General features: G+C 30.3%; 1 protein-coding gene across 1 annotated transcript in view; it reads right to left on the bottom strand.

Annotated features, from left to right (window-relative positions):
- The window catches only part of LOC145280215 (tight junction protein ZO-1-like), a 737272-nt gene that overhangs the window by 91152 nt on the left and 627050 nt on the right, over positions 1-19070 (bottom strand). Inside the window, exons 17-20 of the mRNA XM_080131991.1 lie at positions 16621-16791; positions 14567-14715; positions 1892-1942; positions 1034-1129 (exon numbers count right to left, since the gene is read on the bottom strand). Of these exons, the coding sequence (XP_079988117.1) occupies positions 1034-1129; positions 1892-1942; positions 14567-14715; positions 16621-16791 (467 nt within the window). The remainder of the gene's footprint in view (positions 1-1033; positions 1130-1891; positions 1943-14566; positions 14716-16620; positions 16792-19070) is intronic.

Here is a 19070-nt window from a genome sequence, read left to right as displayed (position 1 = left end):
GTACAAAAGAGTGAAAATTTAAAAAATGAACTTTGTCAGGTGAACGTCAAACAATAACATTACAAATATGCATGCATGACGTAATAGCTATTGGTTCATGTTTTAATTTTTAGCCTTGCAGAAAACATGTCTTCATAGCTCAGACATTAACATCAAAGGAAAAAGTAAATTGTAAGCTAAACGTTTTGGTTTTGATTCTCGGTGGCGGAGCACAAAACATTTTTTTTTTTAACTTTTTAAATCATTACTACATATTGGGTCCAATATAATATAATAATAAATATGAAATCTGCATTAATCAAAATATCATATTTAAGCGTATTTTATGACCGTGCAATACCGGGCGACCTGTATAAATCATAAAATCATACCTACATTAGTCAGCTGGAGTGATTGGACACCGCAGAAGGACAAAGTGACGTCTACCTCCAAGGAAAACTGAGATACAACTGCACCGTATCATGTGTGCTATACTCTCACTGAGTCAGGAGAGTACTGGGAGGGAGGAAAAGAAATAAGTTGCCAACTAGGAATTATGAGCACTTAAGCAAAATTGAAGTGACAAAATGCTCCATGGGACTAATGCAGGGTTAAGAAATATTGTTTGTTTTGTTTAAACCACAAATGAACCGTAACATTCGACATTGGCGTATTAAACCTATATCTTAGCAAGAAATCGTGATTTGAAATTAAATGAAACGAAACTATGGCACTAAACTTAATGCAGGTTGAACCAGCTCTCTCTGAAGGAGGAAGTTTTATGGGAGCATAAAATTCATAAGTGATCCCCAGTTGCATGTATAGAAATTGCTATTTGCCAATTAAAGGCTTCAAAATCACTTTCAAATTTTCTACAATCTTTAAAATGGGAATTCAGAAGTTTTATTTTTCATTATCGTTAATGCTTTGAGAACACTATATCGAACACATGACGGCATCTAAAACAGACGTTAGACCAAATATGATGATAGATGACTAGGGAGGAAATTTGAAAAATTAAAATCATTTTCAAATGGGATTTAAATATACTTACGTGGTGAATCAAATCTCTCAGGTAAGTCCTGCAGCAGACGATCTTTAGCAATATCTGCAACAGCGCCAAATATAACAACTGGCCGAACATAGCCTCCTGAAAATAACAAATCCATAAAATAGATCCATTTAAAGTAATAGATTTTAAATTAAAATCCAAATAAAATCTTTAAGAGTACACTAAGTTTTGTTTTTAAATGATAAAACAAAATTTTTAATTTTTGTTTTCAAACAATTTTGTTTTAATAAAAAATAACGGTTCTTGTCCAGAATATTAAAAGACAAAAATAAAGAAAAATCTGCATGACGTACATACCAGTAACAAAACAAAAATATCATATTCCAAAAATCATATAAACTGATCAAGTAGTTTTATTTTTAAATAAGAAAATAAAATTTTAGGAGTTACAGAGACTTTCTTTCCTGCCTTTTTGTAAATAAACTCAAAAAATAACAGAAAATAACTCAACAATAATTCAAACACGCCATTGTCGTAATGTTTATTAGTCCCCATTAATCACTTAAAAATTTTCTTTAAAAAATAAACCTACTTGATCAATTTATATGATTTTTTAAATATGAAATTTTCATTCCATCACAGGGAATTCTGGATGAAAGACAAAATAATTTTTGAACCTTAAAAGTAGATTTTAGACTTGTTTTTAATGTTATTTTCTTTCAATTAAAACCAAAGTTAAAACTTCAAAAGAAGTGATCTTACTTATCACATTTTAGGAAGGAACTTTAAGACTTAGGATCCCTTAATTTTTATTTTTGCCATCATGGCTGAATCAAGTGAAAAGCAAAGAAAAAAAAGAAAAAAAAAAAAAAAAAAGAGTGAACATCATGTTCTGCTTACCATCAGTTAAAACGACTCTCTCGTATGCGGGGAATTTCGTGCTGTGATTAACTGCAAAAGAAAACAATCATTTAGTAAACGTTTTGCTTTCTTATTTTTATATTTAATCCATAAAGAATAGGAACTAAATGGATTTTTAACACCCAATTATGTCAACAGTTGAAAGGAATAGATTTAGCATGACATCATAGGGTTCTTATTTGGAATTCTACCTAATTAAAAAAAAATAAATAAAAAAAACTACAGAGAAATCTTTATAATGTACGTACCTGTCATGGCATGGAGATGTCATATTCCAAAAATCACATGAATTGATCAAGTAATTTTGTTAGCCCTTGTTCTTTTCAAGATGGCTTTTTTGCTTACTCATAAAATCTAATTTTATCAGTTAAAAATAAAACTACTTGATCAATTTAAATGATTTTTGAAATATAACATCTTCGCTTCTTGATGGGTATGTACATAATATAAATTTTTTGTGTCTTAAAAAAATTAAGTTGAGTTCTAAATAAAACCCACCATATATACAACGTCACTCAAACCCTACACCCTTTCAGAGAGAAAAAAAAAATGTATTTCCAAGTTTTCCATAAAAAATCAAAGAGCCATTTATGTTTATATATTCAACAATGTATATTTTAATAATATAAAATTATGTGATGATTAGCCATACATATCAGCAATTTCTGAAGCTGTAGCAGTAATTTACGAACACCTACTGCTTCAGAAACCCCCGGTATGGCTGGTTAATCCGCACGTAGTTATGATATCATTAATATAAATATATTATGCTCTAACGTATTTGAGCACTGTGTGATTAGTTTTTCATACATAAAACAAAAAATAATGTGATATTTTTTTATTTTGAACAATTAGAAACAATTTTTTTTAATCATCCAGTGGCACGTGTAATTTACTCACAATTTGTCTTTTTGAAGAGTTGAATATAAATTGTACAAATACTTATTGTTAAATATTGATGTAGATAACTTAGCTAGTGCCTATTAGCAATTAAGCAGGATATGTAAAGCTAGGATCAGAGTGTAGTATTTGTTCTGATGCTACACTCAAGTTAATTTGTCCTTAGTCAATGGAGGAGGAAACCCTAAGGTAATTTTATTTTTGCAACCTTTCCAGAGTGCCCCTTTTTGGGGAGTTGGTTTTCTCCCACATTAAAAACAACCTTGCATCACATTGTTTTTCGTGGGGAAGCAAATATATACCTACTTATATTCAGGTGACTATGACATCAGACAGAGCTCTTGGTGAGTCTTAGTGGATGTAACCAAGTGATTATACATATTTAAAAAAATGCTTTAACAAAATAATATAATTAAGCAATGCACTTAACATATAATTAACTCTCATTTGCTCTCCTCTTTAATCTTTTCTCCCACTGGGTAACCATTTTGCAGCCAATGTGATACATCAGCGATGAGATTTGATAGAAACATGCAGTGGAATAAATTATTTGTATAACTATTCTAAGGAAGATGTGTCGAGCGGTATTTTATTTTCAACAGCAGGTTCAAACCAACACACACATCGATGGGGGGGGGGGTCAGCTAAGGAATGGTAAAATATAAATGAACAAAAAACGATTATGACAAATTATTTTTAACTCAATTTGTTTCAAAGAAAGACTTCAAAGACGTAAACATAAGTATGTGAATTCGTTTACTAACCAATAATATTTATTAATTGACGTCTTATACTTATTGTTAAAATTTCACAAAAATCCAAGGTATCTTAACATTTTTCTAGAAGTTTCTAGAAAAGCAATATTTCAGAATCTTGTAGAATTCATCAGTGCAACTTTTAGAGTTGCTTCCTGGTTCTTAAACTGTTTAGTCGCCCAGTTCTACGGTACCGAGCTTCTGAATGATTCGCTGTTAGTGTTTTTGGAATACTATCTCGCTCATTCGAATACTTCATCACAAGGTTAATGTTGTTGAGTTGGTTAGTTCAAAAACCTTGTCACTAGTTGTGGCCATAGGGAAAGATCATAAAGAAAGACTCAAACAACATGTTTAGGTAGAAAATAATATATTGTGCAAGAAAGTGAATACAAAGAAACATCGTCAGTATTTACCGACTGTTGAGTTGGACAGTCTGTAGTCCTGTGTTAGGCTACAATATTTCCTCACAGTAGCATTAACTCATCGTTTTTATAATGATCAGAAGAGTCCATTATGAGTGAATGGATGAGTCCCATAACACTTAATTTTTACAAAGGGCTTCCACCAACTTCTTTTTTATTTGCATAAAATTAAATTAAACTACATCAAGCTAATATTTGCCCCCCCCCTTTTTTTACATGGTAGTCACCACTTATCAAGGCCCGGAAGCCACTCAGGAATAAGGGTTATTGCATGTACAGTAATCAATCGTTAGTATTGGAGAATGGATAAAGTGTCTTACTAAAGGGGGCGGTTCATCAGGAATTTGTTTATGTTGGACGATAAATAAAGGAAGATAAATAAAAATCCAAGTTGTAGTCAGGTGGGAAACAGGCAAACGGAAGAGAGTTCATAAGTGAAAGGGGCCCAAAATTAATAATCGTTTAATTAATGTAGCAGTGAACCTGGTACATAGATATATAGAAACATATATGCATACATAACCTCTGCCTTCAATTTTTCAATAAATAAATTTATATCTGGTGCTAATTAGATGATAGCATTTTCTTTTTTTTTATTAATCATTTTTGAGAAAAATATTTTCTCAACAGAAAAATATTACGTTATTTTGAGATATTCCTTTTTGTAATAGATAAATAGGAATCGTTTGGGATTTATAATATAAAAAATTTTGTTTTAGAATAACATTTTTTTTTCTATCAAAAATCCCAGATAATTCAAATCGAGGTCAGTTCTAAAGTATGTTTTATTTGGTTTGTATTTTGTAAGGCATGTCCTTCGAGTGACATCAAACCCTGTAATGCTAACCATATTCCTTTCAACTGCCTCCACCTCAATGGTTAAAAAAAATTTTTTTTTCAAATGTTTAGAAAATCAATTAATTTTGAGGATTGAAGACAAAAAAATAAAACTCAATGAAATACTTTTTACTTATTTTTGAATAAAAGATTGTCTTTTAGTTGAAAAAATATTTCATTTAAATAATGAAAAGCGATTTTTCCCCCCAGATCAAAAAAATATGCTGAGCATATTTGAAAACATTCAAGTTGATTTACCAGGTTTTAAACATGCAACAAAGGTGAAACTAAAATATAAACTATAAACATATATATATATATATATATATATATATATATATATATATATATATAGTAATTTATAAAATATATATCGCGATTAAGCTACACTGAATATTCGGCGTTTCATCCACTCTAGGATTCGTCAGGCTGATGCGCGAATTCTGTGGTTGTTTCTCGTTTTTATATGCTCCTCTTCTGTTCATTTTATGTGAGTAAATGAAGTAGTTTATATATATATATATATATATATATATATATATATATAATGTATTTATTTTCAGTATTTATTTCGACCATGCTCAATACCTAACTAGAGGTAGGTAGTAAGTTTAGAAAATATATATGGCAATTAAACTATGCAGAAGGTTCCATATTTCATCCTTTAGTCTGGCATTCACTTGCAGGGATGAAATGCGGAAAATTCTGTCTAGCTTCATTGCCATATATATTTTAAAAACTTACTTTATTTGGTTTTCTAATTTTTTTAAAAATTAATGAAATGTTTTCAAAGATGTGATCAAGCTACATCTACTAAAAAATAAACAATAAAAAAATAAATACTAATAAAAAACAATGTAAACAAACAAAAAAAATGCAAAACAAAGAAAATGCTTCAATAATCTTTTCGGAATCATGCAAACATCTAAAATGAAAGAAATACAATCAAGAGGACATGCCAATAAAATGGAGGCTTGCTATCAAAATTTCAGCTTATTCAAAGAAACTAACCATTTTTTTATGCAAGTTTCTATCAAAATAAACATAACATTCAATAAAACATGCATCATTTCCAGTAGAAAATATTTAATTTACTAGCTGTCCCTAGCCAGCACTGCTTGGTAATGTTTTTACTTTTTTTTTGTTTTAGCTATACCACTTTTATATCACAAAAAATATTATAAATATATTTGTAAATAGAAATGTTTGTTATAATAAAATAAAAATATTTGTAAATAGAAATGTTTGTTATAATAAAATAAAAACAATCATTAAATTAGAAAACAATAAGAACGAATAGTGAATTAATGAGATGTCCTTTTACAAAACATTATGCAAATTAGTTAACCTTATGAAGTTGATCAATATATTAGAAAGCTATTGCACTTCTATTGTGAATATCATTTGGCATATTCATCTCAATGTTGGTGCAATAAATGACGTAATACATGTGCACAGAAATATTTCAGTCATTTGAGTTTGCCAATTCTCTTACCCCAACCACCACTTCTGTAGTGACGCCCTAAAATTCACGCCTGAGGAGTACGACTTCTGTCCTGTTTGAAACGCTAAATGTGAGTAGATTTATTTTACAGTACATTCGTTACATGCAGCAACAACTTTTTCCACATAAAAAACAGTGCATAAAATAAAATATGCATACTCTGAACAATCTCTCTCTCTCTATATATATATATAAATAAAAGTGAAGGTGTCTCTGTGTGTCAATATGTGTGTGTGTGTACATTTCCCTACGCAATAACACTGTCAATTTTAAGTCTACAGACTCGAAATTTGATATACAGGGTACTGAGATTTGGGAAAATCTTTGTGATCCGTTTTCAGCCAGAAATTTGGCTGTTAAAGGGTCAAAGTTCAACAATTTGACCTTTGAGAACTCTACCAAACTCCTGCGACAATTTTGGGTCTAAACACTTGAAATTTTAGATATAGGTTCCTTGGACATGGATCTAACTTAATAACTTGATTTGAGCCCGAAACAATAAATTTTAAGGGGTCATAATAGGGGTCAAAATTTAAAAAATTGACTACTTTTTTTTTTTTGCTTAACATACACCTCCAAACACCCGGGCAACGCCGGGCTGAAATGCTAGTGTTATAATAAAATGAAAACATGAAATTAGAATAACAAAATGAATTAATGAGACATCCTTTTGCAAATTTATATGCAAATTAGTTAAGTTTCAGACATTGATCACATATACATGATCAGTATACCAGAAAGCTATTCTTCAATAACAGATAGTGAATTAATGAGATGTACTTTTGGAAATTCATACGCAAATTAGTTATACACATAATTAATCTATAATAAAGCTATTATCCTTCTATTAAGAATATGAATTTGGCTTTTTAATCTTACTGTCAGTTTGATAAATGGCCCAGCTGTATAAAAATATAGAAATACTTTTTTCTTAATAGAAAATAGTTTTTATTCTTAGACATTTGTCTTTTTTTAATAATTTTATGTTAAAATTTGTGTTTTTATAAAATTAATTGTTATTTTCATTTCTTCTTGGTTTTGTTGATAAATTCATTTCTGGACATAAAAGTATTAAATTGTATTACTTTATTTTAAATAATGTTTTGTTGATAAATTCATTTCTGGACATAAAAGTATTAAATTGTATTACTTTGTTTTAAATTAGCAGGACCAGTGTCTTAGAATTGCCCGGGAAAAATTGAGGAAACTAAGAATTACAACACCTAGAAATGAATTGACTTTGAAAACTTCACTGAAAATGTTAAGCCTTTCTTTATCTATGATATAAGAATTCATTTATAAATATAGACACATAATGCAATGAGAAAAAATCATTAAAAAAAAAAGCAATAAGAATAATGAATTAATGAGAGTTCTTAAATTCTATTTTGTTTAAATTAAATCTTCTAATGTTTAGAACAAAAAAAAAATAAATGAACAGTGATAAACAAGACTAAATTGTGCCCCCTCAACGTACATACCTCTGACTACCCCGACAAGAAGCAAAATCTCACCCCTTTATTGTTGAGGTCCCTAGATGGCAGAAAGTCTTCTACTATAATAGTTTCTTATCTTGTATTGCTACACTTTGTAATTCCTTCCCTGTTTCCGGCTTCCCTGACTATTAACCTGCTGATGCTTCAATGTAATGTGAACAAACATCTCGCTACTTATCTTCTCAGTTCCCTGTTAGATATGATCTTAGATTCTAAATAGTAGCCCCGTATGCTTTCAAGTAGTAATATGCCTTGTTTGGCTTGAAAAAGAGAAATATATATATATATATTCAAAATGCAGGCAGTAAAAAAATTAAAATTAAAAACGAGCAAATATTGTCAAGCAAAACAAATCAAATTTTAATTCCACAACAAAGCAGCAACCAAAATAGCAAAAAAATAACAAGGAGCAAATAGAATCTCAAGAGAAAAAAACAAACAAATAATTTAATCAAAGATATTCATTTTGCGAATATTGTTGTATACTTTGTTGTCTATTTCAGTTGTTAAATATTTTTTGTTAAATTCCAAGCCAAAGCAACACAACTACAAAATTCCAAACCCAACAAGATTTGATGTTGCTTGCAGTAACAGGAAACTTTCTAAGTTTATATTTAAATTTAGATATTCAGTGAAAAATCTTTGAGGGAAAATGGAAAAATCATGACAAAAAAATGCTTAAATAAACAAATAAATAGGCTAATTAAAGCTAAAAATACAGCTTATAATAATAAATACTATTTTCGATACACAGTGGAAAAAAAATGGAAGACAAAATTATCTATAATATAAAGAACAGTTGCTTTTCTCTTTTTTTATTTTATTTTATTTTTGTTAGTTTGGAGAGATCAAGGGGCTAACAGTTGATTCTATTACAGTTTAAATTTATATCCAAGGGCTCTTTTAAGAATAGACACTGTTCCTGTTATGACTGCTATCTGTATTTCCTTACAGCTTGGTTTTCCAGAGATTGCTTCGAAGTATTTCTGAAGGTTCTTTTTTATTAGGCCAGTTGCTCCCGTCACAATTGGTATAATGCTTATTTCTTTCAGAGACCATGTCATTTTTAGATAATTTTTTAGGTCCTGATATTTTGTTATCTGTTGCCTGTGTATGTTTTTATGTCTGGCTAAAAGTAAAAAATAACAAAACAAATATCCACAAAGTTTGTATTTTCTTGAATAGTGTTACCCCAGATGAATAATAATGTAAAATTTAGAAAAAAAAAAATAAATAAATAAAAAAATGCTTCTTTGACTGGGACAGATTTCGTTACGGGCGGAGTCAGTTTTCCAGCCAGTTTATGTACTAAATAAAGGGAAGTAACTGATTTTTTTTATCAAAGAATTAATTCCCTTATGTCAATTTATTTCTCGAGGAATCTACAAAAATGAGTGGTGTGTGTGTTTGCTGTAAAGATGGAATAGGCTGAGCGGAAAAGAAAGAAAAGGGAAAACAGGGAAGGGAAAAAGAGAAAGATAGAGATGTTACATTTTTGCTCTGAGCAATGCTTGGTAATCCTGATAGTTTATGAATAAATTATTGTAAAACAGAACATATGAATAGTCATGAAGACCAATGTTGCACAAATTAATAAATGCAAAAATAAATAAAACATTAAATTTTAGCCTAATTTCTTCAGATGATGGCTATTTTAAAGCTAGTACTATAGCTGCGAAAAAAAAATCTTTTAAAGCATCAAGTAAGGCTACTGTAATATGCCTAGGGATAAAGAAATGACAGGTGAGAGAAAGAGGGAGAAAGAAACAAATTTCAGTGCAAGGTCATTAAAAAAAATAATAAAGACCAATTTGGGTGACTAAAATAGGATTCAGTCATTAAAAAAACTCGAGAAAAGTAGAAGAACTAGGTAAGGGAGAAACTTAAAAACAAGAAGCAGGAGCAGCTAAGAGAGAGAAGAAGCGATGGGAAGCCATCACTAGAAGAGTAGAAGGATGAGGAAACGAAAGAGAGGGAGAGAAAAAGAAAGGAGCAAATGAAAATTATGGTAAAATAAGATAACAGAAGTAACCAAGAAATTCAGTTTTGAGTTTGGTCAACGCTTGCAATAGTACAGATTCTGTTTAAGCCACAAGTCATATTTATGCCGAAATGGTAAAAAGTGATGAGTTGCTTAGACATTTGGATGGGAAAAGTTTTATGGATAACGCGAAAACCATTTTTAAGATACGAGTCAGGCTAATAACAATAAAACAAGTGAAGCATGCATGGTCCCCTGTGAGTGCACAATGAACGAGGCATAAAAAAATGACTAAGTTCAGCATTTGCCCTCCCAACCCACCACCATTTAGCCTCAAAAGTCCCTAGAGGACGTCAAATCCTGGTGAAAATGAACAAACGGTGCAGTTTTAGGCCTTAACATATGTAAATTTGAGTTCTGCACCATGCAAAAAAAAAGAAATGACTAAGTCCATCATTTGCCCCCCCTCACCATTTAGCCCCAAAAGTCCCCAAGGCCTTAACATACTTAAATGTTAGTTTAGCACCATACAAAACTGCTAAATAGACATACACAGAAAATTTTGGACAAATATGGTAAAATAGTCCCAAAAATGGAGTGTTTTTATTAGCTCTTAAAGAGCCCCTGGGGCACACCCAAGAATTATCGCGAAGTATAGACAAACAAAATTATATAGAAATCAGTTAGTTACAACTTTTCAGAGAGTTTTATAAAAACCCAAGGCACCAATTTTTTTAATAAGCACAAAAGTGTCAATTTTATCCATTTTAACCTGAAAGGCACCCCTACGGGGGCAACAAGAGTTTTCCTGGAAAATCCATTCTGTTACTTTTTTACTCATATTATGTTTAATTTTTGTGCAAAATTTTTTTAAATTCCAAGGCATAGTTATTGAGAAAAGTGCGGACAGACGAATGAACAAGGGTGAATTTACAGGTCCACCCTCCTTTTGTCGGGGGAACAAAAAGCTATTTTAAAGCTAGAGTAATAACAACGATAAAGCTAGAAGTAAGATAATAAGAGCTATGCTCAATCTACAAATATGTCTTAATGATACACGAGATTTAAAAGTTATAGAGATGGTTAATAAGAAAAATAAAGCTATCTTAAAAGACAAATAAAATGAACAATAATCGTTTTGCTATGATTTGTGCGTTGCAAGTATTGTTGCTCAGAGAAGAAATAAAAATAATGAAACGTAGAAGCATCAAAATCAAATGCAACTGTTACAAACGAAAAGACAAAACAGATCTATTAAAAAACAAAAAAGAAGAAAAAAAACATTTTTCACAAGCAAACACTGGGCGTGACAAACACTTACCACCTTCATTTGCTAAAAAGAAATGAAAAAGAAAGCAATTCAGAACATTATAGATTTGATTACACACAGAAAACTTACAAAAAGTTTCTGAATTTTTGAGATGAGGATTGATTGCTTGTATTATTTGCAATCTTCGGACTACCGTTCTCATTTTGAGGAGTATTCTCACTAGGTAGTTTCTGAATTTTTGAGATGAGGATTGATTGCTTGTATTATTTGCAATCTTCGGACTACCGTTCTCATTTTGAGGAGTATTCTCACTAGGTTTCGGTCGATATAGCCTCCTTTAGCCTGTTGAACTCTGGAATCTGCATGGAATTTCAACAAAATCCTTTATTTAATTCACAGGGTTAGCATGCTCTCATTCCATCAGCCATGACTTGGTCGAAGTCCTAAGTAATTAGAAATTGTATTATGAGTATTGCCCTTCTGCAGGTTGAAGGTTCAATCCTCAGTGCAAGATGGCACTCAAAATACAATTACGAATTACTTGGGATTTTCTACTCAGTCACGGCTGACAGAACGAGAGCATGCTAACCCTGTGAAATAAATAAAGGGTTTCGTTCAAAATTCCATGCAGATTAGCAGAGTTCAACAATATACACCTAAAGAAAGTCGGAAGTTACATTGACTGAAACATTGTAAAAGAAAAAAAATACTCAAGATGAGAACAGTAGTCCAAAGATTACAAATAATATGAAAACTTATATATCCAAAATTTAACAAAACATTTTTAAAGTAGATTAATTTCATTTACATAGAAAGTCCAGTTTTTACATGCAAATAATAATGTTCCTTTTTACATTGATATTCAAAGGATATACAGAATCTGCAAAAAATTGCATAGTATACCTGAGAAAAAAAAATATGCTGATCCCTCAAGATTTGAACTTGTGTCCACGAAGAGAACATTTTAACAACCCAAATATGATATAAAAATGTAGTTTCTAAAGCATTATTCCAATACATGCCTCTGTTTACTTCTGTAGTTAAACTGATTAAAGATCGCATTATGGATATTAAAATTCCACACTTAAAAGTTGTTAAAAGGTGTGCACATTAAAATGAAACATAATAATAATAATACAATAGCTAAGGCTTTAATCTTCTAGCAATAATATTCTACATTTTTGAAATTTGGGTGCAGGAATCAATGAACATCAGGTTTATGAAGCACACAAACAGAAATAAATAGTGACCAGTTTCGTTTGATTTAATTGTTTTACGGCATATCAACCCTTTTCTGGTTATTTAATGCCAAATCCAGTGATTTTAGAAAAAAATTGTTTGTTTCAAGTTCTTTATATATACAAATATTTATTCATGGTGTTTGGTTTGATTGTTTTGTTTCACAGTATATCAATCCATTTTGGGTTATATAATGCTGAATTCAATAATTTTAGAAGAAGTTTTTATGCTTCAAGTTCTTTATATCTTCAAATATTCATTCATGGTGTTTGGTTTGATTGTTTTGTAGAAGAAAACTTAGTTTTGTTTTTGACTGTGTAGAACTTGATTGATTCTTGCAAAAAGAAAGGGGAAAAAAAAACATCAATATTTGGTGCGTTTTTTTTTTTTTTTAACTGGTAGCACCAGATGCCCTAACAGGTATCATCACTCTCGGCCAAAGTGGACCTGGGAGCAACGGTAACTAAGAGGCAACTCCACATTCACCATAGCCCCAAAATGGGGCTTCACCATTGGATGTCTTAAGGTTATACCCATGACACTTGTTGATCTGGTTTCTCCCAAAGTCAGAAGCTTTTAAGGAATATTCAATTTATAAGTTGTCCCTAGTTAGAGATGATTTTAATATTCGATTTTTTTTTTTTTTACAAGGAGGTCACCACTTATCAAGGCCCGGAAGCCACTCAGGGATAAGGGTTATTGCATGTACAGTACGTTGTACGTTAGTGTTGAGATTTCATAAAGTGCTTACTTAAGGGGGCGGTTCATCAGGAATTTGTTTATGTTGGATTTGAAGACATCCAAGTTGTAGTCAGGTGGGAAACAGGCAGACGGACTCCCACATACAGCACCTGGTATTCCCAAATGATCTCATACTGAGATGGCTAAACATCACTTAACTTCAGAGATCTAATGATAACTGGTATGTGAATGCAATTATGCCGTTTAGCTAAGATAGCGAAACCAATTGTTATGTAATGGTTCAGTTTTTTTTTTTTTTTTTTTTTTTTTTTAGAATAATACAAAAAAAAAAAAAAAAAAAGAAGCTACTTGTTTGCTATGAAAATACACTGCAACCTTAGGTTACTTATTTAAAAAACAATAATGTTCCTTTTTAATGGTGGGTTATTGTAAGGAAGCACTACAAGTTACAAAAGATGCAAAGTCACTACATTTAAAAAAAAAAAAAAAAAAGTGTTTCAGAACAGAAGGAAATAGACGTACAAGATGTTGAGCTAATTTATCTGGCAAAAAAAAAAAAAATTGTTTTTAAGATTTATCAGGTGTACCAAGATTTTGGTTTTCGTCCAGAATTCCCCCTATATCAAAATCAAAAGTAAAAGAAAAACTTTTGTATGATATACGTACCAGTCAGAAAACAAAATATCATATTCCAAAAATCACATAAAATTGATAAAGTAGTTTTATTTTTATAAAGAAAATCATTTTTAAACAATTAATGAGAATTTGTATGCATTATAATATAAATTTTGAAAATTTAAATTATTGAGTTATCTTCCTCTGTTTCTTCGAGATTTTTTTCAAAATGGCGGGCAAGACAGTCGCTTCTTGGTTATTCATAAAATTTTATTTTTTTATTTATAACACAAAATACTTGATAAATTTACGCTACATGATTTTTGGAATATGATATTTTTGTTTCGTCATAGGAAAGTACAAGTATAGTCAATTATAGGTTTGATCCTTCTGTTTTTATTTACCTAATATCATTTTTTAGTGTTTTCATTTGAAATTAGCATCCATTGTTTGGAATAATAATGAAAATTGATAAATTGAATTTCAATTAAAACCAATGTATCTACTTAATTCCTATGTCTAATTTATTATATCCAAAAATTACAAAAAAAAAATAAAATTAATTATTAATGAAAATAGTTTTTAAAAAATTGTAAATTTTACTTAAATAAAGATTCAAAACAATGAGTTATTTCCCTTGTTTAAGTAACATTTCAAAAATAATAAACGGCAGATCAATGAATCGTGTACATGTAATATGTTCGTAATTGTAACATGAAAATTAAACAGATAACATTGATTTTTAGTTCAAATTCAATTTTTCGAGTTTAAATTTTTGTTATGATTCTGACCAAGCACCAAATTAGCTTGTGAATTCATTTTTAAATGGAAATATTAACGGGAGAATCAACCCCCCCTCCCCCCGGGATACAAATGTAAGTTAGAGCTTAACTAGCAAAAACATAAAAAGCATAAAAAAATTTTACTTACAGAAAATAACATCATCCCAGTGGTCTCTCCCTAAGGTTTTGGCACGACGAGCAGATTTTCTTCGAAATAGACTTGTGGTCTTGTTTTTATTAAATGCATTTTCTTTGTCATTTAAAGATTGTTGTTGATTTAATGCTATTTGTTCAGCTCTATAAACGGAAACAAAAAAAAACAAAAAAACAATCGAATTTCATATCTTTTCATACAGTTCACGTTTTAAATACTGCATTGCTTTTACTGCATGTTTTAATAAAAAAAAAAATATTTTTCAAATAAACTATTTAATAAAAACCTTTGCTTTTTAAATAAAAGCAAAAAAAAACACAAAAAAAACATTTATATTTCTAATTTTAAAAAGATTCAAAAGTATTTAAGAATAAGAAATAAGTGAATAAAATTAATAGATATTTTTTAAATATTTTAATTTTATTCACTTATTATCTTAAATACTTTTGAATCTTTTTAAAATTAGAAACATAAATTAGGTCTAAAACATTTTTTCAAAAGTGAATTTTAAAAAAAGACATTAAAAAAAGACATTAAAAAATTGATTAAAAATTTATTTTTTAACGTAAAAAAAAAAATGTAAGTTTTTTTTTTTACATAAAAAATATATTTAAAAAGAATTACCTCCTTTTAAAAAGAATTTCATATTTTCTAAATATCAAGTATGTTCTGATTAAATGTTTGAAATACAGGGTGGTCTGTAGAAAAGCAGGAAATTTGTCAAACAACGATTTATTTTCACAAAAGAATAATTTTTACAAAGTTTTTCAAAGACAAATGTTTTATTATGCTCATAGATACTCAAAATGTCATCCGTGCACTTCACTGCAGCGTTTTAACCTAGAAATCCAAGCTCATGTGGCGTTTTGAAGGGTAACTTGTGGGATATCATTCCAAGTTCTTACCAAGCACGTTTCTAAGTCATCAATAGAGTGTATGTCACGTCAATGGTTCTGCGTCTCTGTTAATAACAAGCTCCAAGCACAGTAATCCATGACGTTTAAGTCTGGACTTTTTGATGGCCAATCTTCCGGTGCAATCAAAAAATAGCCATCACGCATTTTATTCATGATCTAAGCTGGCCTTCAAATTTCCTGCTTTTCTAGAGACCACCGTGTATATAAAGTAATATAACAGAAAAGCTTCCATTGTAGGACACTTTTTGGTGCTTATTTAGAATTACAATTAATTAAAAAAAAAAAAAACAGAGAACATTTTTTTTAATGTACGTACTCATTACAAAACAAAGATGCCATATTCCTAAAATCATATAAATTGATTAAGTAGTTTTTTTTCTTAGGAAAATCAAATTTTACAATTTTGAGTGATTAAAAAGTTATATTTTAAATACAAGCAAAATCTCTGTAGTCGAATTGAATTGTCGCTCTTGAATTTTGACAAAATTTAAATCAATATAGCCGCTCCTTGCCTCCTCATAAAATTTGATTTTTAAAATATATATATATATACACACACACACTTGATCAATTTACATAATTTTTTTTTTTTTTTTTTTACATTTTCACCCTAAACAAAGCGCATTGCCACTTTGATGTAGGAGGCTACTTATCAGGGACATATGCATCAGGGGTACTGTGTAGGGAGTTGAGCAGCAAGATGTTGGTTCACGTTACACTTGAACTTCTGCATGTCAGTTAAGTTGAGGAAGCAGGGATCCGGAAGGGAATTCCAAAGTCTAGTGGTTCTAGGGAAGAAACTACTGGAGTAGAAGGCTCTCTTACATCTAGGGATCTCTACTGTAAAGTTGAGGGGGGCACAAGTGCTTGCATTTCGTGAGAACATTCACCGTTAAAATACTTGTAGAAAGTGTTTCGAATATGACATCAAATATTTTTATGTATTTTTGTTTTAACTAAGTGTAATTTCTAAATCATTCATTTTTCAGTCAGCAATAAAAGTATCTGTAATTGTTTCCATTCGTAACGAGTGTAACGACTCAGCAGATAAAGATATTCCTCATATTTTACAAGATGTAAAATACAACAAAAAAAAAAAACGCAAATGTGCTTTTATACTCTCCAACTTACCGGCTGCTGTTTGGAATGATCCCCTTTTGCAGCTCCTCATTCTTTTTGCCGATTTTGATGGCCAGCCATGAGCCACTAAGCCCTCCATACAGAGTATCTTTAATGCGCAAGATATCTCCACGCGCAAAAGACAATTCTGAAGATTCACCCTGATCAGAAGCATAATGGGTCCTAAAAACAACAACAAACAAAACAAACTCTTATAAACATTCATCAATTACAACGATTAAAGTATGCAAGAAAAATTGCATACTTTTAAGGGGGTCACCAGCTTTGGAGGTCCCTTATTTGCGAAGGTTATCAGTTTTAAACAATCCTTAGTTTTGGTAAGTTTCTTTGGGCAAGATATTTTGGAAGGAGTCGGTTTCGAAGAAATATTTTCAGTGAAAAAGGTTATGTTCATAATCAAATGTGAGAAAACTATAGAGACATGTTATACATGATAAATAAAAAGGGTTTTATGTTCATAATTAAATGTGAGAAAACTATAGAGACATGTTATACATGATAAATAAAAAGGTTTTTATGCTCATAATTAAATGTGAGAAAACTATAGAGACATGTTATACATGATAAATATAAGAAAAATGAGTTCAGAATGCATACATTTACAAAAGAATTATTTTATATATTTTTAAAATGTAAGTTTACAGCAAGAGGAAAAACAGAATCTTCATGAATATTTTAGAGTTTTGTAAAACAAAGGAGATTCTTTAGTTGAGATATCGAAGCAGTCAGAGTCTGTAGTTTAAGAGCTGTGCGTTACACTAGTCTGGAAATCGTAATCAGAACTTATCTGCTCAATTATATTTCATTAAAAATTGTTAATAAAAATCAATGTTCATTGTTTTTCATATTAGAAAGAAAGTTCAGTGAGTAAGGTAAGGAATATTTCAGTCAATAAACCCAACTGAGACATGCCGTAGATGCCGATCTGTGGATTTCAACTCAACTGGTTTATTGAAGAAAAATCTGGCTTTTTGAAGGAATCAAAATGGTTCCCAGAAAGACCATTTTGAAAAATTCAGAAAGTTCTGATTAGTCCAAAATATAATTATTTGTTTTTATACAGGATAGTGTATGCACATACAATGTGTGCAGAAACGAATTTAGGCATTTTGATTTTGGACAATAAAAGACAAACTTTGGTGCTACCTTTTAAGTAACCAAACCTGTTTAATCCTGTCACCAGGTCTATCCATATGTATTTTGTGTAAGGTTCCTTTTTAAGGATTTCTTAACGCAAAAAAAATAGGATTTCTGGTGCTTATATAGTATTGGACACTAATGAAAATCGCAGTTACAAAATAAATTAATATGAAAACTCTTTGATATACTTACATATCTGTTATGTGGAGATAGGTAATGAACCCGAACATTCTACATAAGGAACCGAGTCACCGGTTTCCACCGGACCCTTGTGAAAAACAGAGACTTCCTCCCTGAACATTAACACGCTTTATTTGTCTCTATGTAAATACGTAAATAAACTTCGCTTTCAGTATTCACACCACAGTGCATATTTATTTATTCCTTTCACGGAATACTTTATCTTTGATTGTCCGAATAATAGGCCACCTTAGGACATATCAAATTGACGACAAGGATGAGAGCAAAATTAGGTATTTACAACAAAAATTTGAGACTACTATCAAGTAGAATTTTAATTAAAAATAAAAATCAGTTTTTGTATTTTGCTGGTTTTGTACCATTGATATGCATGTAAACTCCGTAAACTAGTGAGTTCATCATTCAACTTAACCCTTAAGCTATGCTTACTGTTAATTTTTTAACACCTAGTTTTTACTTATTACAAACAACTGCAACAATGATGTCTTCAAGGACTATGGAATTCTTCTTTGCCTTAACTGCATCAATCAATGAATGAAACCCATGTTTGAATGTTTGTATTGTTTTTTGATAAAAAAAATTATTTTTCAAAGACTCTAGACTTGATTTTATGTGATGTGAAAGAATTCACACCCATTGTAGGCAATGTGTGTAGAAATACCATCGTAGCCCAAGGATTAATAACAAAGATTGGCAGCTCAGCAAAATATAAATATAGATTTTTATTTTTTTATTAAGCTTTTACTCAATAATTTTTGCTAAATTTTTTCAGTAAGGATATTCAATTTTTACATATCAAAGAGAGGTTTTACTTGGAATACGATTTTAACTTGTGCCTAATCTTATAATCTATATATATAAAAGGCAAAAATCGGTGTGTATGTATGTATGTATGTATGTATGTTTGTTTGTAACGCTAAAACTTTTGAAAGACGGAACCAGAGTTGACAAATTTGGTATCATATTGCACCTTGATCACCCGGATGACAAATATCGAAATTTCACGTCAAACGGACCAGTAGAAAGGGGTCAACTGATCGTTTTTCTCCTAGGGGGGCCCCCAAAAAAACCTGTCATTTTAACGTTATTCAATACGTGTC

This window comes from Euprymna scolopes, chromosome 7 (assembly GCF_053919585.1).
Source record: "Euprymna scolopes isolate OS-2025 chromosome 7, ASM5391958v1, whole genome shotgun sequence".
In the NCBI taxonomy this organism is placed as follows: Eukaryota; Metazoa; Mollusca; class Cephalopoda; order Sepiida; family Sepiolidae; genus Euprymna; species Euprymna scolopes.
Note: the sequence above shows the minus strand (reverse complement) of the source record. Positions and strands in the feature narration are given on the sequence as shown.